The sequence below is a fragment of the Puntigrus tetrazona genome, chromosome 11 (genome assembly GCF_018831695.1).
Source record: "Puntigrus tetrazona isolate hp1 chromosome 11, ASM1883169v1, whole genome shotgun sequence".
NCBI classification, from domain to species: Eukaryota; Metazoa; Chordata; class Actinopteri; order Cypriniformes; family Cyprinidae; genus Puntigrus; species Puntigrus tetrazona.
In genome coordinates, this window is record NC_056709.1 from 3,904,016 (window position 1) to 3,928,950 (window position 24,935).

The window sequence follows — 24,935 nt, forward strand, 5'->3', positions numbered from 1 at the left end:
TAATAAAACTCCCAAAACACACATATTTAGTAAGTTTAGATGATTTAACTAAGCTTGTACAATTCTTTACTCTTATAATAGAAATTATTAGATTTCTCAGAAATTTATAGTGGCACTATATGATGTAATACTGTAGCTGACTGACTGCATTGGTTGCAATTCTTAGCTCTGATGTGTTATTGATCTCAGAAGTAAAGTAGTTTATAAAGTCTATTTGCTGCACTGCATACTCTTGGGAATCGTCAGCACCTGTTGACACTTTATTTTTTATTAATTTAGTCACTGTATTGCATAAATGCTGGGTGTCAGGTTGTTTTCTTCTAAAAGAGACCAAAAATCAGATCTATCAGTTTTTAATGGGCGCTTTTGTGTGCGTATAGAGAACTTTCCCCGCCAGGCTATACGGAATAGGTTCATTTTTTTTTTCCATTTGTACTCCATTTTTCTGGGCTGCTGCCTTTAGGGTGCGAAAGTGTGCTCGTTATACACACAGAGTTAGATTGTTTTCTTTCATCTTTCTTAAACGTAAGGTTTAACTGTATCTAAAGTGCTGGGAAAAAAGAGAGTACATAGATTGTCTGCCATCATCAAGTTTTTCTGCATCACTGGATGTACTGAATTAAGTGAGATAAATTAAGCAAGATTACTTGCAAAGCACTTTCTTTTGTGGTGGAAGCGATGGATTCTACCATACTTGTAATAAGCTGCAGAGTTTAAATGTTTTAGCTATATGCAGTTCACAATATCAGAGCAACGATCTGAAATAATATCACTTATTGCCAGAATTTCAAACCATTAACATATGGTCCTGACACATGTTGTTTAACTTAATAGTATTCAGAAGCATGTCTAGAATATGATCCTAATTAATTTTTTCATTACCAACATAGATTTTGAAAATCTGAATCACATCATGGAGTACAAGGTGAGGGAATAAGGTGAAAATATCCCTTAGAAAATTAACTGTGATTATACAACCACAAACCACAGTTACCTATAGGTGAAACCATGGTGCTTAATGTTTTACTACACTAACCATAGTTAAACATGGTATTTGAACTATGTTTATAGGCTACAACTGGTAATACAAAAACTCCCCAAACACACTATAGCCTACTTTTACTATTTTGTAAGGGATTGTTTATAACAGTATGAAATAAATGTTTTAATAGATTCTGACATTTACATCACAAAAATAGTGTTAAGCCTCAGCATAACTGGGTTTGCAGTGTATATGTGACAGGAATAACGATAGCGCATTAAAGTAGTATATGGAGTGCATATAAATATAAATATTAAGTCTTGATATGTTTCTATAGGGTTCATGGTTTAACCATGCTGTCAGAGGTTTGATGTTGTGTTACACGCTCAGATTGTGCTACCTCTGTGTTTATTTGGTGGCTTATAAATCTTCAGATCTTTACACTGAGTAGGTCCAATAATTAACACCTTTTTTTTCAGAATTTACACATGAACAAGTTGCTCATCATCAAGTTTTTTATATCAACTATGCATTCTGTTAGTTTCTCAATTTGTGTGTGCTAATGGGCCACAAAGAAAAATAGAGCTGAATATCATTAGCATAACAGAGAAAGCTAACACCATGTCAATATCTCCCAGATGTAACATTTAAAGCATAAAAAGTAATGGCCCTAGTACTGAGCCTGAGGTACTCCACATTTCATGATATGATACTCTCCTCATTTAGTGCTACAAACTGATGGGTGGTCAGATAAATATGATTTGAACCATGCCAAGGCAATTCTGCTGTTTTTTAGTCTATTCAAGAAAATGTTGTGGTCGATCATGTCGAACGCAGCACTGAGATCCAATAGCACTAATAACAAGATACAACCACCGATCAGATGATAGAAGATAGAATGGTATCTTCACAGATACCATTTTTTCTAAGAAGGAATATAGTTGTGAGGATACTACCTTTTCTAGTACCTTTGAAAGAAAGGGGAGATTCTGAGATTGCTCTGTAATTAACTAGAGTCTTTTTTAATACTCAGTACATAGTATATGACTCTGGAAGTAGCTCTTTTAATAGTTTAGGTGGAATAGGGGCTGTTGAACCTCTATACATGTTGTTGGTTTAGATGATTTAACAAGCTCGCACAATTCTTTTTCCTCTCTTATAATAGAGAATTATTGGAATTTTTCCTCAGCGGATTTATAGTGCACAATCTGAGGATTGGAATCTGAGATACAATTTTTAGCTCTGATAGTATTAATCTCGAAGTAAAGTAGTTCATAAAGTCATTGCTTCTGTATTCTTTAGGGAATGTCAGAACCTATTGACACAATTTTTTTGTTAATTTAGTCACTGTATTATAAATACTGGGTTTAGGTTTCATTTTCTTCTAAAAGAGACAAAAATGCTTTTCTGTGCAATAGGGTACTTTCCGCCAGGCTATAATGGAATAGTTCTAGTTTGTTTTTCTCCATTTTGTACTCCATTTTCTGGGCTGCTCTCTTTAGGGGTGCGAAGTGTGCAGAGTTATACCACAGAGTTCGATTGTTTCTTTCATCTTTCTTAAACATAAAGGAACAACTTGTATCTAAAGTGCTAGAAAAAGAAAGAGTACATAGTTTCTGTTACATCATCAAGTTTTTCTGCATCATAGGATGTGCTAGCAACGAATTGAGATAAGTCAGCGATTACTTACAAAGCACTCTTTTGTGGTGGAAGTGATGGTTCTACCATACTTGTAACAAGCTACAGAGTTTAGCGTTTTAGCTATATGCAGTTCACACAATACCTGAACAACGATCTGAAATAATATCACTTTGCTGCAGAATTTCAAAACCATTAACATATGGTCCTGACACATGTTGTTTTAACCCCAATAGAGTTCAGCATGTCTAGGAATAATGATCCTAATTAATTTTTTTCACTACCAACATATTAAAATCTGCAACAATTGAGAAACAGGCTCCCACGTTACACAGTTTTAGATTTAAATCGAATGATCAACAGTCAAATTAGTCAGATTAGCTTGATATCAGAAATATGGAGGGAATTAAGTTATATTTGATCGCTTTAAACAACAGCGAGTGATAAACAGAAGAGCAAGCTACATAAACACACAACCTCATGGCAGACAGGAGCAATCGAGCAAAATTACGCACTAACCATTTAACAGGTTCTTACTGGTAACATTTTCACATTTTCCTCCTCATGAAAATCAGTCATTTTTACAGTGTAAGAGGCAACTTTTCAGCATTGAACCAAGCAAAAATCTATCAAAATTATAACAAAAAGTAAAGATCAGGTGCCTGGTTCTCAGCAAATTGATTTGAATGTTATGTTGTCCCCACGGCATATTGGATATGACATTTTTGTGGGCATTCCCAGTAATACCAACTATGTCAGATGGACTGACATTCTAAAGATCCTTAGTTTGATCCTATGTTTATGATCCACTGTGTCAGTGACTAAAATAACTAGGAACCAACCCTCTGTCAGCCCTGTAAGCAACAGTTGCTCTTGTCAAGGTTCCATGGTGTAATGGTTAGCACTCTGGACTCTGAATCCAGCGATCCGAAGTTCAAATCTCGGTGGGACCTGCTTTTGCCAATGTGTGCAAGACCGGTCCAAAAACTTTGCAACATTAGTGATTCAGTTTAAGCCGTACTAATAAGCAAAAATTATATTCCATTCCCAGTAATGCAGACCAAGTCAATTGGACTGAAGTTCTAAAAGATCATTATAGTTTAATTATATGTTTATGATCCATGGGGTCAGTCGCTAAAAATAACTGGGATCTGATCTGTCTGCTCTGTGAGCAACAGTTGCTCCTGTCAAGGTTCTGTGGTGTAATGGCTACCACTCTGGATTCTCAATCCAGTGGTCTGAATCAAATCTTGGTGAGACCTGCTTTGCTGCCAATGTGTGCAGGACCTGGTTCGAAAAAGTTTTTGAGAGAAGTGAGCCTCAAAAGCTTTTATAGCCAGCACAGCATGCAGTCTGTCTCTGTAGAGAGCTAATTCCCCTTGTTATAGTAGAGTGGTCCATCACTTGAAAACATGTCTTCTAAGAATGACTGCTATTACAACAGGTTTAAAGAAAAGAGGCCATCTGACCTCTCTTCTGGCACTTTTGGACTGGCCAGCATTTAATTGAAAGCTAACTCAGTACATATCCTATTCCTATTTACTATTTTAAATCAAGTCAACAAGAACTAGTCACTTAATACATTATTTTTCAATGTGCTCTGCAGTTGGAGCAAGCCTACGATAACGTATAATGTTGGCAACAAACAACTGTTGTGTGAGATTAATAAAACATGTTGTCTTGTTCCATTCTTAAGGGTTTTTATTTTGAAGGCGTCCTCATGCGGTCTTCTCAGTAAATGATAAATACATCTTCACTGGATCACTGGACAAAACCATCAAGGTCTGGGATGTCTCTAGTGGTGAGGACGGTTCACTGTTGTGCATGATACCTGCTTATGACTAAAAAAAGACTATGATAAAATTTACTTGATGAAATGTTTTTCATGTTTGATTCAGTTGCTTGATTTCATTCATTATAGGTAGTTTGCTGTACATCCAGTTTGTCTACTGTCCAGTGATAAAGATGATGCCACACAAGGATGGATTTGTTGCTATGACCCAGCACGGCTCTTTCATCAAGGAAGCCTTTCGCTGTCCAGACACTATTAAACCTGGATACAACCCCCTCCGTAACTTTAGAGCACATTGAGTCACCTCTCGGGAGAAAAACCTGAATGCTCCGCACACTGTGATCAACGAGCTCCCGTGATTACAACCCTGCTCAGTTCAATTTCATTGGCATGGGTTTGATAAAAAGCAAACCATCCAATACATGTGTTCTTCTTTAAATACATTCTAGTTTCAGCAGCAGTCCCACTATTAGGCTTTACACTGGGATCTGTGTTATTACATATTTGTAATTATATTATAATTACATAATAATAACAGTGTAATTACATAATATCTATTTTAAGAATCAATTTAGTAATTTTATAGTAATTGAATATTGCAAGTGTTAAAAGTACAAGACAGCATGTTGTAAACTATATTTTATTAACAAAACAGATAAACACAAGCACAGGAAAGAAATATAGTTTTTTATGTTAGCCTTGAATTTAATTCACAGCTTTTGACTTAATAACTCACAGTATAATATAGAATAATAATCACATTATTTGCTAATTTGTAACATGTTATAACTTGGTATTTTAAATGCAATGCATTACTGAATTCCAAATGCCTGCACTGTGAAAAGTAAGCGTATAAAACAAGTCAAGACTTTCTGTTGCAGCAAAGGTTTTCGCCTCCTGTTATGTTTCTTCTTCTTCTCATTAACTCGTCGGTTTTGACGGCTGCACTGAAGCCAGTGACATCATACATATCTGAAGAACAGACAAAATGCTTATCATCCTTAATGCTAAGAGTTTTACTTTACCTTTTTGTTTTAAATTTTTACATATGAGTTTTATACAGTCCTTTGCACAGTCCTACACATATCAGGTATGAGCTGTCAAGTCAGAGATAATATTTCTAGTGGCTCAGTATGTGCTTTACTGTGGTCAAGTGTACTCTGGGTGGCTGTTTATTATAATGAGCTGAGTAGAGAACCTTTTACGCAAATTTGCTGTATGTAAATTTGGGGGGGAAACCTGATGATCCATATTACTGTAAATTCAAGAATGTTCTGTGAAGCATTAATAACAAAAGACTAACATTTGTACTGAGAAGATTGCATGCTCATTGGCTTTTTGTTACACATATATATATATATATATATATATATTAGAGCTGTCAACATAAAATGTCTAAACGCAATCAATAATGTTTAACACATAAATTTTTTTACCATCATTGCAGAGAGGTTTCCACACAATTGGGCTTTTTTAAAAGTGTAGTCGCTGCCAGAATAACAGAGCTGTTCATCGACTGCAGTTTTTTGAGTTATTTTTATAATGTACAGCGCCACCCTAAGTGTATATAGACAAATAAACATTTTAATAGATCCTTACTAATGTGTATTATATTCGGAATGCAATTTATATCCGACAGCTTAAGAACTGAATAACGTTTGAGTTTTAGCCAGAGCTTACATGTTAAGCTTGTAAGCAACAGCCACTATAGATTATATAAGATAATAAAACACATAATTCTGATGGATATGGTCTGTATGTGATTTTCTGGAGATTTGTATTTTCATAACAACATGCTAATTTGTACAGCGATACGTAAAAGGCAGTAAATGGCCAAAACCCACGCGTGATAGCAAAAGGAAGTTATTTCAGACAATCGATTTTGAGTAAAGTGTACTATTAATCTCATACATTTACGTTATCATGATGCAAATGTTAGCTCTGATGCAGCTACTGCTGAACAGGTGCAGTTCTTCTTCGTAATACATTTTGTCATAATTCTGCGCATAAGCTCTCAAATCCTAGTGTTTTAAATTTGCAATTAATCATGATTAAGTCCATTACTGTATAACGTGATAATCAGTATGTTTTCCTAATTGATTTGTGAACTTGATGTAATTACTAATAAATATATAGATTAAATGAATTAATATTAAGTTAAACAACAGTAAACAACAGTAGATTTGCCATTGTTTCACATACAGGCCTTCTGAAAACAGTGTTCATTTACACTAAGTGCAAACAGCCTGCCTTGTTGGCAGAGGCTATTTACACTAACTCCACCCAGCAACGTGTGATTGGGATAGTCAGCGTTACAAAGAAACGGTTATTTGCATACAACAACCGTTACATGTTTTGAAATAGGGCTGCGGGGATATATTCGTCAATATATTCATGCGCATCTCATCAGTAGAGACAGCTTTTAATTAGCGTAAATCTGCTATTTTCTAAAGAAGCGACAGTTAATGCACAGAACCGTAGATCACTGACGATCCACGCAATATTCCGCTTAGTTTCATCTGGATTTATTGAATATGTAGCCATATTTTGACAACAAATCACTAGGTTCCAATCTGCCTTTTGGTGAACTTTTTTACCTTTTTTAAAAATTTGAATCGCATTAGAAAAAGCATTTAATTTCAGTTAAATTAGGAGGTATTTAAAAGTTCAAAATAAGCTATATATATATATATATATATATATATATATATATATATATATATATATATATATACATATATATATATATATATATATATATATATATATATATATATATATATATATATATAAACAAATTAAATAGTTTTTAAGAGCTGCCTCAGTAATCAAGCACTGCAGGGATGACATTATAAAAGATGCGTGCCTAACCTCGATGCACAGTAGACAAGGGTCATCCTCCCACCAGCAGAAGATTCTGTTTTCCCACCAGACGATTTCTTCCAGACATCCAGTGGTGTAGATGAGCCGACTCACCACACTCTTCTTCAACTTCTGGCTCTCATAGCCACATATAGAGTTGAACACAGTCTGCGCATGAATTAAAACAGTTTATATGAGGTAGAATACTTTTTAAATGATTTGACTAATTCATTTAAAATGAGTACAAAGGTAATATTTTATGTCCTCCATGTAACTATATATGAAATAAAACATGTTTTGACTGACTCTGCTATTAACAGTTCGGTAACACTTTACATTTGTGACAGGCTCATTAGTTAACAACATTAGTTAACATTAACTAAGAATTAACTATATTTCTACAGCATTTATTAATCTTAGTTAATGCTAATTTATGCATTTACTAATACATCCTTAAAATCACAAGTTGCGATTGTTAACATTAGTTCATGCACTGTTAGCTAACATGAACTAATAATGAATGATTGTATTTTAAGAACGTTAACAGATCATGTTAGTTAATACATTTGTTAACGTTAACTAATGTTAACAAATGACACCTAAGTGTTACCAATAGTTCAGTATGCAAATATAAATACAACAAAAGACTAAAATTCCAGTATGCATATTTTCATACCTTAGCTGTCTGTTTTTTCCATCCTGAATATTCCAAATAGTCTTAAGCGTTATTTTTAAAGTAGTATTTTTAAAATTCTAACAAAAAGAAAAGTGCATAGCATAATAAGAAAAAATAGTGCTGGAAAACAACTAACATGCATTAATTGCAATTCCAAAATAAAAGTTTTTGTTTAAAATATATGTGTCTACTTTGTATTTAGATGTATATGTACATGTATATATAAACATTTTTTTAAATATATACATGCATGTGTGTGTTTTTAAGTATACACAGCACACACATATATTATCCACAGGAAAACTTTTATTTTAGTTTAGAATAATTGCCATTAATTGTTGCCCAGCACTAAAAAAAAAAAAGTAAAAAAAGAAACATTTAAATGTTTCATCAATTAATTGCAGTAACAAATACTAACATTGCTATTTGATTTTGACTATCTGACCTCATTCTTGAGCCGTATGCAGCAGGAAAAGGGCACTCCATAGGCCTCCAGACTGGGGTTCTGGTCAGATGCGTTGAAGTAAATGTTTTTGGACCAGTCTAAATAGGAATCCACGCCACAGCACTTGAACTAAAGGATATAGTAAAATGTAATGATAAATAAATAATAGTGTAATCTTTGACCTCTGTCAAGTTGCATGCATTCCAACAGTCTTACATACCCACACTACTGTTCAGCAAGAATACATAAATCTGATGAAAAGTAACAGTGAGGATATTCATAATGTCACTACTATTAATATAGATGATTCTAGAGAAGCAAATCAGTATTAGACTAAGTTACAATGCTAATTTTAAAATGTAAACCTATTTTAACTTGTAATAATATTTCACATTATGGGCCCTATTTTAACCTTGCACCGCGTTGGGACTGGTGTATGATAGGCCCTATGATTTTTGTATGTGTATATATATATATATATATATATATATATATATATATATATATATACATACAGACATACACACACACACACACACATATATATATATATATATATATATATATATATATATATATATATATATATATATATATATATATATATATATGTATGAATTATATGTGAATTTCATTCACCTTTTTTTGTACAAAATCAATCACATTTTCCAGGTCCTGATCATCACGATAGCGTATACAATGGCCTTCATCATCAGCTGCTCTGTCCTCTCTTGAACCTATACCAGCAAATATCAAAGTGATCATTTTAAACATCGCATAATTTCTCCAAAATTGGCTTAAAGTTTGTTCTTCTTACTTTTGCGAATTCTTTCTATCTCTCAGAGAACAGAAGGCCCAAAACAGCGGCCGTTATTTGAAGAAGCAGAATGACAAACAAAATTCCTACAAACTGGACAAATATGATTTCCTTGTGAGCATGTGAAAAACTAAATTCACACAGGGTAAGGGTAAGGTAAGCATATCTGACCATGTTGAGCAGCAAGGAGATGTTGCGCAGAGCTCCGAAACAGCCAAAAAACGTGATGGTGAACATGAGAGTACCCACGGTGATCAACAGAAGAGCTGGATCTGCCATCAGCGTGTCCACTGCATCTGTGAAGCACCGGCGAAGAAAATATAGCATAAAATGTACATGATAGTACACATATTTATTACAATGATACTGATTTAGGCATAATACGGTATAATGTAATATGCACACATATTTTGAATATGTTGTTTAAATACCTGACTCTTTGGCAACTTTGGCATAGATTCCAACAGCAATTAAAACAGCACTGAACACCTTTAACACAACAAAACTCATTAGTCTGAAATGTCTTCAATGCTTACATTTCATTCAAATTTACTCAACAACATACAGTAGTTCAACAACATTAAATATAATTTTATATGCATATATTTCAAAAGAAATTGTTCTGGTAAGGTGGGATACTTTTGTTTTACTGAGCAGATATTCATCTTCATCACCTTTATTAACTTTAGGGTCCTATAACATTTTCTTTAGTTCATATAATGTGTTATTTTGAAGGCAAATACACTGATACATATTTTGAGATCAAGCACTCCAGGTAAATGCCTTTTTAGATAAAATGCGTATCTCACTTCAGCTTCAAGCTTTATTCCTTATCTGAATTGATTCTTCATATTGCACACTCATATATGATATGTAAAAATGTAGATGCTTAAGGCAATTATAAAATAACAAGTGAATGTCACTTAATTCATGCATTAGCCTACAATTTATTTAGTTAATTCAAGTGAAGGTTCACGGTGTCCACACTTTATTTATACTTTACTTATAATACTGTTACAAACATATTTGTTTAGATAGAGTCATTTCAAGTGTATAGTCACACAAGTGTCATAAAGAATCAGATTTTTAAAAGAATTTTTAAAGAAAGTGTCCCTTTAATGTTAAATATTTGATGCTCTTTAACCCACTGACTTTGGCGTAATCAAGCTTAAAGGACCAGCTATACTTTTCACTTTTGCTTTTCATCCTATGCAAAAGAAAAAAAACACACATAAACGCATATGCTGCTCCATAAATCAGCAGACTACATTTATTACAAGAGAAGAGCTCTTACCCAGAAGATGTAGCAAAACACAAATAACGTGTACTTTACGGCTCTGAAAGACTTTTTTGTCCTGGTCTGCATCTTATCTCCGTGTCATTAAAAACAAAGGCGGCTCTTTATTTTCTGAGGTAACGTGTGCCTTAGGTTATTCCCAGTTTCGCCATAACGACGTGTACGAGCTTGCTCGGGGCTCAGCGCATTCGAATACCTGTCTGTCCGTTTCCAGTAAACGCGAAAATCAGAAGCCTAATATGCACCCGTGTTTATATTTAACGTATATTTCTGGATATGGCGTTTACCAATCATATGGCACATTTAGGCCCGGTTTCACGGACAGGTCTTAAAACAGGATTAGGCGCATTCAGTTAGGACGTTTGAGAAACTTTCATAAACGTGCCTTCAGGTTAAGCATTACTGCATTACTGGTGTGCATCTTGAGAAAAAAACTCAAAACTCTTTTATTGTGAGAAACGTGAGGATGGAAAAGACGGAAATATTACACGGAGCTGGTGGAATACAAGAAGCAGGGAAAGCTGATATCTGAAGCCAAAATTGTTTAACAGAAGTAGAACAAATGTCGAATAGACTCTTCTTCCTCTTGGCAGAAAGAGAGCGGAGAAATATAACGGTTAAATTGGCTTAGATACGCAGATATTATTAAACAAACATTTATTTGGGCACAGTTCGGATAATTCCAGTCCTGCAGAAACAAAGAGTGACGTAATTATCTAGTGGTTAAAACTGTTGATATCGATTACATAATCAATGGGGCGACAACCAAACTAAAGTTCATTAATGCATTTAAATTCAATTGAGAATGTCATTAAAGGTCGTGCAATTGGTGTCTTTAGCTGTCAGTCATAGGTCCTGATCCTCCCACAGACGCGTCACTAGTCTGACAGTAAGCGGATTGAGTCTGTCCAGTCAGCGAAACTATCCTACAGACTCGCTTCATGTTATCATTCACACGCTTGCGTTTACCTTCATAACGTTACACTTTCCTTTCAAGCCGCGATGTTTACCATATTTGCGAAGATAAGAGACCGCGTCGAGGCTTTTTTGAACGAGAAGAATATAGTCACTGACTGCCTCAATAAAATCGAAGAAAAAACAGGCATCAAGAAACGCTATTTAGCGCTCGGTAAGTCCTGGTTTTATATAAAGCCCGTTTCATGTTTGTAAATTTAATAAAAAGTGCTGTTATCATGCCTTCATCTTAAATTGTGATGTAACAGGTGCTCAAGTTAGTCGAAGCTGCTTTGATACACACACACGCACGCGCGCGCGTGAAATAAATAACAAATAGCCTCATTACATCATAAATGAGGAGAAAATAATCTCTCCCTTATGAAAAGGACGGAAAATAGCTTCCGTTTCTGAATAATGAAGTTCTCAAAGGAGATTTTGTCTGACGTAACCAATCCGTGACTTTGCCTTCACCCCATCCACATCTAACTCTAGTCTACATTAAAAAAATAGCGCTAACGACTGCATTTGAGATCCAAAAACAGCTACACATGACAGCTAGTTATTTACAGTCATTTTACATGTGACTTTGTTTCTGTTTACACTGTTTTAGAAGGACATTTTATGCATTTCGTCCAACAGGTGCTGCTGGTGTGACCGGAGCCTATTTATTATTTGGATACGGTGCTTCTCTGCTCTGTAATCTGATTGGTTTTGTTTATCCTGCATATTACTCGTGAGTTATGTGCTTTATTTTAAAACCAAGTTGTTGTAACCTAATAAATCAATTAATGTAATGTTTTGTTTTTTTGTTTTCATAACTCGAGAGTATTCAGAATTTGTTCTGTTTACATTTTTTCAGTATCAAAGCAATAGAAAGCCCTGATAAGGAGGATGACACACAATGGCTGACATACTGCACCCACGGCTTCTTCAGCGTGGGCGAATTCTTTCTCTGATATTTTTCTCCACTGGTTTCCTTTCTACTATGTGTGTAAGGTAGGTAGAACAAGGCGCTGGTTAATATCTGATTTGATCACGCTATTACCAGCTCCTTTCTTCTGATTGGCACAAAGATTCTGCCTTCCTTTGTCATGGTAAGAGGTCAAGCTCTTTCATCTGTTGGTTTGTCCATATATTTTTATCTGTGACATTCAGTGTTGTTCGGAGGCAGTTTCTGCCACTTAATAAAAAAGAAAAAGGTAACTTTGCAACATTTTTTCAACCTTTTTCACCCAGAATTGTTAATTGTTGTATAAACTCGCAATTGCAGTTATAAAGTCCAATTTTGATGGGGCGGAACCAGATTTTGCTGAGTTTGATGCGCCCCTAGGCCAACATCGTTGTTGACCTCGAACAACACTGATTAGCCAATCAGATTCAAAGAACCAGTTTATAGTTTTATGAAGTTTAGGCTTACAATAAGAGTTTTGTGCTCAGTTACATAATTAAATTAGACATTACTCATAAGTAAGGGTAGGTTTAGGTGTAGAGATATGGTAATATATTTTGGGATTAAAATGTTGTTCCAGGGTCAACAAAATATGCTGACCTAGAAACACGCCGAAAATCAGGACGCGCAGCCACAAGTTTACATCTCATATAGAAACAAAAGTCAGAACTGTGAGCAAAATGTCAGAATCGTGTTAATGATGACTAGTTATCCACGTTTTTGTGTGTGTCTTTTAGTGCTTGTTCCTGTTGTGGTGCATGGCTCCAGTCTCCTGGAACGGTTCTCAAGTTCTGTACAGGCATGTGGTGCGGCCATTTTTCCTGAAGCATGAAGCCAGAGTAGACGAGATGGTCAACAATATAGGAGGGAAGGCCATGTCAGCAGCTGAGAACGCCACTAGAGAGGGTACGCAACATAAGAGCTGATACAAAACACCAATCTTTTTCCAGAATGTTTTTTAATCTTATTTGACAGCATACTTGATAATCAATTAACTAAATAGTCTGAAGATAAGAAAAGATTAAGATGGACAATTTTGAATGGATATTTGGAACCGATACAATCAGCACCATGACTGATAACATGAAATAATTGTAAACATCTGAATTGTCAGATTTACATCTAATAAAAGCGTTAGAATATATGATGGATAAAAAATATATACTAAAACAATATATATATATATATATATATATATATATATATATATATATATATATATATATATATATATATATATACTGTATATATTAGTAGTTTTATGCCACTGCTCAGATTTCATCACATAACTAATGCTGATTAATGATAATGATTAATGCTGTTCAAGGAGGTCTCAGAGATTACAGCAAGCAGACAAATAACAAGGTTGCACTCCAAATATAGGTAAACAAACCGATTTAGACAGATCAATTTTTCACCTAGATAATTTACAACTGTTATGAAAGCAAATGCTTGAGAATGCATGTAAACATACCTTTTATGGCCCCATGATTTTGCCTAATTTCTTTGCTATTCATTTATTTATTTAAAAACTTCAGTCTAATTAAATTGATAAAACTTTAATATTTAATTTTCATGTTTTTAGAATAATATAATATAATTAGCTACTGTCAAATTGCATCTGGATAAATGTTTTTGTTTGCATATAATATGTACATGTGCTGCATTAGTTAATTATGTAAAAATATAAATATATTTTTATATTAAACGTATTTATTTATAATATAAATTAAATTAATGTAAATGCAGAAATGTAAATACATGTAAACTGCTTCAAAATATATGCTGAATGTGTATATATATATATATATATAATTGGATACAATTATTTGTGATTAATAGTTTGACAGCACTAAATACAGTATAATGTAATATAATATATACAATTATTTTACAACAAAAATGCTGCATTCTTATTTTTGGCAAAGATGTGGCACAAGATAAAGTTAGTTCTAGTTCTATGTTTGATGTTAAAACATGGATGAAAAACATTTGGGATTTACTTTCATTTTTATTTATCTATAGATTTTTATTTGGGCTGCTTACATTATAAAAGTAGCCCAAAAACTGTCCTGGTGTGCAGGAAAACTGCAACCCTGACACACTGCAAAATGATCTATTTAAATATAAAATAAGCAGATTGACGTTAGCTTATTATTTGTGTGTGTGTGTATATATATATATATATATATATATATATATATATATATATATATATATATATATATATATATATATATATATTATGTTATGATTTGTTTTGTCCATCATTTGCAGTTCTTCAGACTCTGGTGAGAAACTCGGACTATAGGCCCATCCGAGCCTGAAGTCAGAAGACTGCCCAGTTCTGCTCCTGTACGTCATCATAGAGCTATTAACCCCATATTTGACAAGTCGCATCACGATTTCCTGTTCTATGATTTTCTCCAAATGAATCCCTCTCTCTGTGCTGTCTTTTCTTGCATGTGTCTGACTCTAGACTGAACCCACTGTTGATTAAAGGTAAGTTTTCAATGTGTGTATGGGGCATTTATCAAGGTTTTATTGTTTTTATTTTAATGTTTAAACATTTTCTTTTTTTTTCTACATGCAGAAATACAGGTGGCTAACGTGATCTGAGGATGACACCAACTTGCAAAAGATTCAACATCCTGTTGAAGACATAAATTCAGACATGACAGCAGTATCATGTGGTCTCATTGTAAAGACGAATCGATGCCTGATTTACACAAAGCCATAGTCAGGAGTGAAGCTTTAGACTTTTTAGTTTAATAACATGGTTTCTTTATTTTTACCATTAATATAAATTTGTTCAAATTGTTAAACGTCTTCTTCAGCAAACATAGCAAAACGGAAATGTACTTTAGGGAATTCAACAGGCACTGTGTTTTTTATTTGCTTATTGGAAGTAATTTATTGTATTGATTGCATCTGTCAGGGATTTTGTAATCTTATTATTATAATAAAAAATGTATCACACAACAATAAATTTTTTTATACAACATTTGAAAAGATACTTTCTTGTAGAATTTTTTTTTAGTACATCATCTGCTTAAATCATGAAACTAAATTAAATATATGTAACTATTGAGTTTTTGCAAATGTGCAATAGAAAGCATTTTGTCACCATACTCACGTTTTTGTTTACCAAGATACACAATATAGTGAAATGATAATAATAATAAAATAATAATGGATAATAAAATAATAGCTATTGTGAAATTTATTTATTAAGAATTATTTATTTATTTAGTAAATATAAATAAATTGTACATCATTCAATCATACTAACCTGTAAGATCGTCGATTATATATAATTTTACCATTTATTTCTTGTGAGATTGTAGTGATTTTGTACGTATGTGTAAACTGACCTCAGCCCGTGCTCTCGTTTTTCTGCATGTTACGAATGTTGTTTTTCTCCGAGTCTAAAGATGGCGACAGACATCACAAAGATCACTGTTGAAATCGACGAATCACACTGTGACGTGTCAGCCGTGGCGCTCGTAGTAAACAGTCTACATGTGAAATGTAGTCAGTCGTTACCTACCGTTAGTTTAGTTTGTTTGCCGTGCACAGTTTGTCCACCAACATGAGCACTTATAAACGTAACGTCCTTGTTTAAAATTGAGCTGGCGCGTCTCCAGTCAAGATGAATTTTGGTTCCAAAAGCAAGAAGCGGATGGTGCTGCCATCCAGACCGGATCCGCCGACCGTGGAGCAGATCATGGAGGACGTGAACCGAGCCTGTCCTAGTGATCCGGTGTTCACCGTTTCACACGATTCTGCCGAAGGTACCGTTACCGGACAGACGACGATATCTCAACACTTAAACACCCGCTCTATTAGAAAACTAATACAAAATATCCATCATGGTTGATATCCTCCGAAACTAACAAGAAAACAGAACAAAACAGTCGTTTCAATTCATAATCCTTTATTAACGAATCACATGATAATAATAATAACAACAACAACATGAAATGGGCACATTTTAAAATAGTTACTTTTCTCTTGAGATACCTTCCTATTCCTTCCAGCCATTACAGAACCGCAAGTTATTATTTATTTAATGTCAATCTCTGATATATAACAGGGAGCATATAGAGAATGTTTTGCCTTCATGCAAATTATGCATTTCTCTAATGATGATTGTTCACCTTGTCATGTTAATCCCATAAGAATGATATTTGAATCCTGAAGTTGTCTGTTTTTTTTTTTAAACCCATGTCTTTGCCACTTGCCACTTACCTTTTTTATTGTTGTTATTATTGTTTAATTAGTTATTACGTTTATTATTTAATCTTGCAGGCCAACATTTTTGCTACTGCTAGCAGTGTCGGACATGGATGTGGCTGCACCTTTGCGTGCATAATGGTAATATTTGGCCTTGACTTTTCAGATCTGAAAGCCAATTCCAATAGCAGTGAAGTGGAGAAGAGATACCTGCAGAGCAGACGCTACATAGAGCTACATGAGCGATTGCAAGAGGAACGCGGCAGTCTCACGCGGCGGAGAGACGAGCTGCAATGCGGCCGGGAGTCTCTAGAGCACAGTGTGATGGAGGTCAAGAGGCGCTCTGTGACAACTCGCTCTGTAGCTTTTGAATTTGAGATTTGCTCATTCTGCTGATGATTGAGCATAACACCTAATTTCAATGGAAGAGCCTTGCTAAGCTGCTGGTAGCATTTAAGTTCAGTGTCATCGTACAATGTGCCACTTGGACACTTTTGACATTTTCAATTTATGTTTGTGATATTCCTGACTGATTTGTTTTATGATAAATCTACTTGCTCAATGTTAATGTGTTGTGTGTGTTTGATAAGTGCAGTTCATTCCATAAGTTGTCCAGTTTTAATGCATTTATCATTTTTTGATGTACAGTAATTACAATTTCACAATCCAAGCTTTTTTGATTTTACTGATGATTGTAATAGTTCAGGGTTATGGTACAACCTTTTAAACATACTGTGACACAGCAGTAAAGATAAATAGCCTGTTTAAGGGACTAATTACCTAAATGCAAAAATTTTACATTATAAAGATCTCACAGCTTTTTTGCATTGGTTGTCAAGCTGTGGTCCATAATTGGCTGGTAAAAGACTCAAATCAGTAGCACTGAGTCTGAATAAAAAACTGAATTAACTGATTGTGCTAAGTCTGACAGTGTTTCTGTTGTCTCACTTAACATTTAAAAACCTTTTAGTTACTGAACCTAAATCTCAGTTAGGTTTATGAATTCAAGGCAGCAAAAAAAACACATTGGCAAACCGATGGCTTAGTAAAAGCAAGGTTTATGATATATAATGTTACCTAAAGATAATTTAAACACACTAGTAAAAATTAGTAGTAGGTGGTTTCTCTCAGATTTGGGGTGATAGGTGGTCTGAAACTTATGATGAAAGTTTAATATAAAAATATAAAAAAGGAAGCTGTGTTAACTATTGCAGTTAGGGCTGCCAAATCTCCAATCCGCAGGAATTGGGCTTTTGAATTGTTGCCCGATAACTTCTATTTTACTAAAATGATTGAATTTAAATATTTCCAGTTCTAACAGCTAACATAAACTGTTAGATATTGTGTTTTGTGAAAGAGGAGCACTGAAAGACTTGTGTTTATGATTATTATATAGTGGTTTTCATTTAGAAAATGTTTTTTTTGAGCATAACAGTAAATGTAAAATATGTATATGTACATATATGGGATTTTAAATTTTGTTAGTTGGGATAGGGTCAGTAGACTAGTTTGTTCTGTTTTTGATTGGCCGTTGGACTAGCGTTGTTACACAGACCTGGCAACCCTAAAGATAGTCTGAAGGCATGTACTATTTGAATAAATTACTTCCACTCAGAAAAAGTAAGGACACAGGTTTTATGAGAATGTTTATTTGAGGACACCCTAACCCTTGGCCACAACTGTTTAACTGTTAGTCTATACCACATTCTTTCAAACAACATTCTCAACCCAATTCATGCTTTGACAAAGACCTCTCAAATATGCATAAAATGTTTCCTTTATGTCAATTTGAATTTAACATTGCATCATATTGCTTTATCCTGACCACCACTGGTAAGGGCCCTTATAACACTGAGCTCTGTTACTGGTCAATTTCAATATTCTCAGAGAAAGTCTTTAATTTGAGAACACCAGTTGGCAGGGGCACTATAAAGGGGGTAGGACAATTCTAGGGCCCACCGATGGATGCTGTCCAGGGCCCAGAAACCATAATAAATGTAGTTCTCTGTATCATTCTCAGAATTTGTGGGATCAATGACTTTATTGTAAGAGAGAATGCATATTTTTTGGCTAAAAGAGACAAATTGAGTAAAGCTGCTATATTACAGTTAAAACTAAGCCCATGTAAATACTGCACCTCACCAAATAAGACAAACACTTTTTGTGCTGGCTAATTGGCCATAGTTAAACCTACACTGATCATATGTCTACAATATTTGCTTGTGTAGCTGCAGTTTTGGAAATAGGCTTTGGTTGAATGGAAGCCATTTTAAACATTCTACAACGGTCTGTTATAATTCAGCCCAACTTAGTGTAAATGGCCAGTATTTGTCTCAATCCACAGAGTTGCTACTCATTAGCTTGCTTTTAAATACTTAAAGCATACCGTGACTCTACACAAAATGACATTATGAAAGCATTCAGTAAGCAAGAGTATGTACAGCCACTTAATTGTATTACATACATTTGCTGAACACTCGACAATTACAACAATCTTATATTCAAAAATGCAAATGTGTGGGTAGAGATTCATGGTTGTACTTACAGTCTGTCATTTTCAATGAAAAAAAAAAACTGCGAAGTCAACATCACATGTTTACAGTGGATAAGTGAGTATTTAGCATGCTATTTGTAGCAATGGCAGGATTACATTTTGCCTTCTGGGAAGCATTAGACTACAGTTGTATATCAGTATTTACAACATTACCACTAAATATCCATGACGATTACATAGACATTTTGTGCTGATTTTACCTATTGTATGCTATATTCCTGCAGTAATAATAAGTGAAGGCAAGAGGCTGTTTAACCTGTCCTGTGTGGCATAAAGGCATGTGCATACATGGTTCTCGTGTGAGAGTACAACAGTCTTTTCCGGTTTGCAGGTGGCACATGGTCTTTTAAAGTATTTGTCGCTGTTGTTCTCAGAAATATTTGCATATTGTTCTAAATGTAGGCCGTGATTTTTATCTATGGATAACACAATTCCGAGAGTCTTTGTCATGTGTGATTAATTGTCCCAAGTAGCACAAGCAATGATTAATATCACTGTACAAAAGTATAAAAAAATGGGTATTTGTGGTGGGGTTAGGTTCATGTTGTGGATCCAGTGAGGTTCTATACTACATGGGTAATTATTCACATCCAAATTGGAATTTTTTTTCAGATAGGTAAACCTTCTGATGCACTGGCAAGCACAAGACTCATTAAATATCCGAGGTAAAGAGAACCATATCCATTACCACCTGAGTTTTTTTAGAGCATCAGGAGCATAGTACTTTGTCAACCTTGGAATTGTGGACTGATTATGCTTCATGTTTCCCCCCTGTCTTCTCTGTCATTGTCTGTGCTTGACCATGTGTCTGTGGAGAGCAGCAGACCATGGGGCTCGGGATGTAGTTGAAAGGTGTAACCCTGACAGCTTTACTGGGTGAGCTCTGACGGAAATGGCCAACACCACCACTGTGGGTACTTTCCACTGACTGAAAGGTGGAGGTTGATGCTGTGCTGTAGGTTTTTAGAGATCCATCTGAATCCCCATCTTGAAGGGTATTCCCAAAGGCCATGCTTATTTTCCTCGGGAGGGCCATTTTTGTGACCTCCTCTGTAATGCCAAGAACTTTTTCAATCGTGGGAGAGGTGCTTGAATTTGTTTTGTTGGCTGAGTAGTCTTCAGTTTGAACAGTTGCATCACTTGTTTTCCGTGATGCTAGAGTAATAGTAGGCAGTTTTCCTGGCAGCAGTGGTGGCATTTGTTTGGCGCCCTCAGGTGAAGGCAACAGGGGCAGTGCGGTGGGTGGAAGGGTGCTCTTTAATATCTGGGGAACATCCTCATCACGAATTCTTCGCCAGGTCACTTTGTCAGAGTTACGTGATCCAGCTCTCTGTTGCCTCTGAGTTGTGTTCCTTTCACACTTTTAGCTCGTCCACTTGAGTCTGAGGATGAAGAGCGAAGAGATGAGCGGCTGGTGACCCGACTTAAGACATTTATACTTGGAGAGGAGGAGTATCTTTTGAAGGTATCCTCTCTTTTCTCTTGGCTTTGGGCCAGGTGTATTTCTCTCATGAGGCCCTGCAAGGACTTTCTGAGCTTGTACGTCTAGCTGGGCGTTTCACAGTGACATCCCTATCAATGGAGGTGGCTCTTGATGGAGCCATTCCTGTCTATATAACACCTGTTCCTGCACTTCTCTTTGTCTTTGAGTCACAGGCATTCTTCTTGGACCTTGAACTGCTTCCTTCAGTTCTTGACAACGAGAAGAACATAAGAAAACTGCTGGGGCCCCTGGTACTGCTCTTCGGGGTGAGGCATGCTGTGATGTTGGGACAGAACGCGAAGAAGCATCACGTCTTGAGACTTTTGATGACTCTTTGATGAATGTTAGTTGTCTGAGAAAGCCATTACGATCTGAATCACCACTACTTGAATGAGTAGATGTCATGCAACCAAATCCAATCGATTTGCTGGTAGGATTTTTTCCTGACATCTGTGTGTTTTGTCTGCTGATGCCAGTGGGCTGGTTGGTTACTAATGGTGAAATGTTTCTTGTTTGCCTTGATGGATTCTGCATGAATGGTATTCTGACAGGGGATTTCTGTGTTTTCCTGTCTGTAGGAGATTTTGAGTTCTGATTGTTGTTTGAAGCGCTTCCTCTTTTGTCTGGTGGACTGCATGGTGCTGAAACCACCTTCTCTGGAACTTGTTTAATGGTTTGGGTTGGGGAGGTTACTTTTTTCTGAGGATGTCTGGAAGGTGTTGAACTTTGAGATGATCCTGAAGATGAGCTCTTTGGTATCCTGGCAGGTGGTGTTGAGCTTCTTTTGGGCAATGACAACTGCATGTCCATGGGGTGGCCCAGTCTGTGCAGGCTTCTTGATCTGTGTTGAGCTAGATCTGGATTTTTAGGGGCATCTGCTTTCTGTGTCACTTTTTTAGGTGGTGGTCTTTGAGAGAGGGTTGTCTCCTTCTTGGGCGTATATATCACTGTTCTACCCCTGAAGACCACTGGCAAGTTTGGGACAGGTTTACGAGGGGCAAAATCAAGTGGTTTATTAGCCTTTTTGTCATCTTTGTATACCTTCTTCTCTTTAGGAGTAAAGCTTGATCCAGACATAAATGACAGAACCGATTCAGATTCTGATGACGGTTCTTGGGACTTTGAAGCTTGTAACTTGGTAATTATTGTATTAGCTCCTTCTTGTATTGCTCTCCATTCAACACTGTTGAGATCAGAGTCTTTATCTGACGCCATTTCGTCAGAATCTAGGTCATTTTCAGGGCTCCACTCTGTTGCTTTCTGAAGAGTAGCTTTCTGTTTGTGCTTTTTCTCAGCTTTCTTTTTTCTTGCAGCCTGTTTTTTCTTGTGTTGAGGCATTGCAGATGTTATGCATTTTATCAAAAGATCATCTTCTGAATCCATGCTGACTGAGCTTGGAGAGCTGTTCTCTTCAAACTGATTACGTTCTTGCTGTGATTTTGGAAGACACTGGGGTTTGGATGTAATATTATGTTTATTCCTTATCCATGTATGCTGAGGTTTTCCATGATGTTCCTCAAATTCTGCATCACTTAAAGAGCTAAGGGAGGAACTCAAAGAGTAGCATGGAGGTGCTTCTTCTAAAATTAGATTTTGCTTGATTCTGTGAAAACCCTTTTGATGGGATTGATAATTGTTCACTTGATCTTGTATATTAGCATTGCGTATTACATTAGTCTTGCTTGATTCATAATGTTGTTTCTGTCCTGTCCTATTCATCAGTCCATCTTGTCTGTCCACTTCCGTAGTTGTTGGGTGATGCCTAGACTGAAAGGCTAAATTATTTTCCTGCGCATGAGAGTAGGTTTTCTGATTTTGGTACAACTCTGTGTTTTGCTTTCTTATAGGAATATCTAACTGTGGCATGCTTTTTGACAGATTCTGCCCTTGCTTTTGAATGTGTCGAACTGGAGACTTGCTTTGAATCCTTTGCTGGGTCATTTTTGCTGTCATCTCTTTACTCTGTATAAGTAATCTCTGAGTGGGTACCATATGCCTGATTGTTTTGTTCAATTGGTTTGTGACTATGTGAGACTGACATGTCATTTTAGTTGGTTTGTGGAAGCGAGAGAACATGCGTAGGTCTTCAATTCGCTTTGCCTCAATGTCAATCAGCTCTTGTGTCTCTTTGTTCCTTCGCCAGTCTTTCATTCCTTTAGTTCTGAGTGGATACTGGAGAGTTTCATCACTTAAGGAAGTGGTGCTTGAGAAATTAATGGGCGTGCCTTCTTCAGCAGAGTCAGTGTAAGAGGAATCATCATGATAGATTTCTTTTGAAGACATTCCAAGCTTTTGTCCAGTACACATTTGATTGTTTTTGTTCTGCAGCACCATATACACTGGTAATTGCACAGATTTTCGACTCTGCATGTTGAGAACTTGGTTTGAGAGGTTGGGCATCACAGTTGACCTTACCTTCTTAAACCTGGAAGGCATGGCAGAATTAATGCACTCTTTTAGAATTTCTATGTCGTCATCTGAGTTGCCTTCACTATACTGGTCTTGGTCGTCCATGTCCTCTTCCCTTTCAGAATCATCTAGATCATTGTCTTGCTGGTTTAGCAAAGGAGTAAGTTTAAGCTCCACATCTTTCTGGACATAATGCTCATGCAGAGGGAGGGCACTCAGACTAGAGGCACATGAGAAATTCTCAATTGGTTTTTCCACAGTGAAATAGATCATTGTGTCCAAATCTTGAGGTAGGTTAAACCTTTCTTTAAAGTCTGCGATTTCCATAAATTTGCGCAAACTGTTTTCCCACTGACTTCCTACGCCACTAAGATTTTGTGTTTCTGGTCCACTTGATTCTGCACAGCATGGAGTTTTGCTTCGACTCGGAGGCATTGTTTGTCCTGGGCTGTCTGGTAAGTCACTGGGGCTGACAGTACCACTTATCATTTCACTACATGGATCACTCTGAATAGAGCTGGCAATTGAAGGAGATTCAAAGCTGCCAAGAGAGCTTACTGAACTACAGCGGCTCATTACAAGAGGTGTTTCGTGAATGTAGTTCTCTGAAGAGCTGGATGGTGTCCTGTCCTCAAGAATTACTGGAGACACTCCTCTAAGGAACCTCTTCTCATTTTTGATTGTACTAGGGATCTCTGTTGGATCAGAGCTGCTGATTTTCTGATCAGTTAATAATAACTGACTGTCACTCAAGTCATCAAGTGTCTCATCTTCTTCATCTTTTCTCTCAACATTCACATCTTCCACCTCTATGATTTCTAATGAGGAGTCACTCTCAAGTTCATTTTCTGTCTGACTCTGTCCATCAAGAGCTCCATCTCCAGAAGAGAGTGACGACAGAGAACTGCAGCGAGAGAAGCATATTGGAGTGTTCTCTACAGAATACTTCTGAGGGGTCTCCAGCTGCCCTATTGTGGGGCTTCTTGCAGAGCATATTGGGGAAAACTTGCTAATACTACCTCCAGTCATCACTGTTGGAACCCAAGCTTGCCTACGCATTGCTTGAGCTGCCTGTACATTAATTGCAGTTTTTGCAATGCCAAACTTGGCAACACTTTGGATCAGTGGAACATGCTGATAGGAGGGAGACAACTTCACAGTTGGTATACTAGCATCTGAAGACACCTTAGTTGATACTGTTGCAGGTGTGGATATAAAAGGTTCTTGACTTTTCTCTGTATCAGTGGAACCTGAATCAGGCAAAACCGCATCCTTGTTTGTCTCAAAATCTCTTTCAGGGATCTCATTTTGACACATGACTCTTGAAATATGTAGACCACTGTTTACTGGTTCTTCATGAGTTACTTTAAGGTCAAGTTTATTAGGACGTCGCTGTTCTGTTGGTTTTGCTGAGGTGTGAGTCTGGTCCTGACTGCCACAATAGCCATCGCTGATGCTGCCACTGTTAAGGCTGTCATTGGATAAACTGGAGTTAGCTGTTTTAAGATGCAAGAAGGCATGTGCTCTGCTGAGACGCTCTTTCGGTAAGAAAGAGCTGGTGTCAGAAAGATGACAAGGGGAACAGGAAATGGCGCGTGCCTCGTGAAGCTCATCTGGCCCATAATTCCAATCCACAAAATGGTCTTCTGAGCTGAGGCTGAAGCTGTCCTCTGAAGATGTATGCATGGTAATGTCTTCTACCAATTTGTCAATTTTAGCCACAGTGTTGGTGATCTTCTTGGCTAATTTCTCAGCTGCCACAGTCACTTCATCATCAGGGGGTTGTGACCTTTTATTTTCAGTTTGAAAGCTTTCAACGTCTTGTTCAGGCTCCCCTC

At 36.2% G+C, this 24,935-nt stretch overlaps 2 protein-coding genes, 1 non-coding gene and 2 pseudogenes across 3 annotated transcripts in view; 3 read left to right on the forward strand and 2 right to left on the reverse strand.

The window, feature by feature from the left end:
• Positions 1-10,610, reverse strand: part of LOC122354345 — a 16,659-nt pseudogene extending 6,049 nt beyond the window's left edge.
• Positions 3,501-3,573, forward strand: trnaq-cug. The gene has a single exon. It is a non-coding gene; the product is annotated as a tRNA-Gln (tRNA).
• A 784-nt stretch (positions 10,611-11,394) lies between the features above and the next one.
• LOC122354288 lies at positions 11,395-15,422 on the forward strand (annotated as a pseudogene).
• A 626-nt stretch (positions 15,423-16,048) lies between these two features.
• LOC122354347 (UPF0449 protein C19orf25 homolog) lies at positions 16,049-17,047 on the forward strand. The gene is made up of 2 exons (XM_043252516.1): positions 16,049-16,209; positions 16,818-17,047. Exons 1-2 carry the CDS (start codon positions 16,068-16,070, stop codon positions 17,045-17,047), a joined length of 372 nt encoding a protein of 123 aa, XP_043108451.1. The 5' UTR covers positions 16,049-16,067.
• A 1,237-nt stretch (positions 17,048-18,284) lies between these two features.
• apc2 (APC regulator of WNT signaling pathway 2) overlaps positions 18,285-24,935 on the reverse strand; it is a 28,456-nt gene continuing 21,805 nt past the window's right edge. Inside the window, 4 exon segments of the mRNA XM_043252657.1 lie at positions 18,285-20,562; positions 20,565-20,719; positions 20,722-20,811; positions 20,814-24,934. Coding sequence (XP_043108592.1) covers positions 19,957-20,562; positions 20,565-20,719; positions 20,722-20,811; positions 20,814-24,934 — 4,972 coding nt within the window. The 3' untranslated portion in view covers positions 18,285-19,956.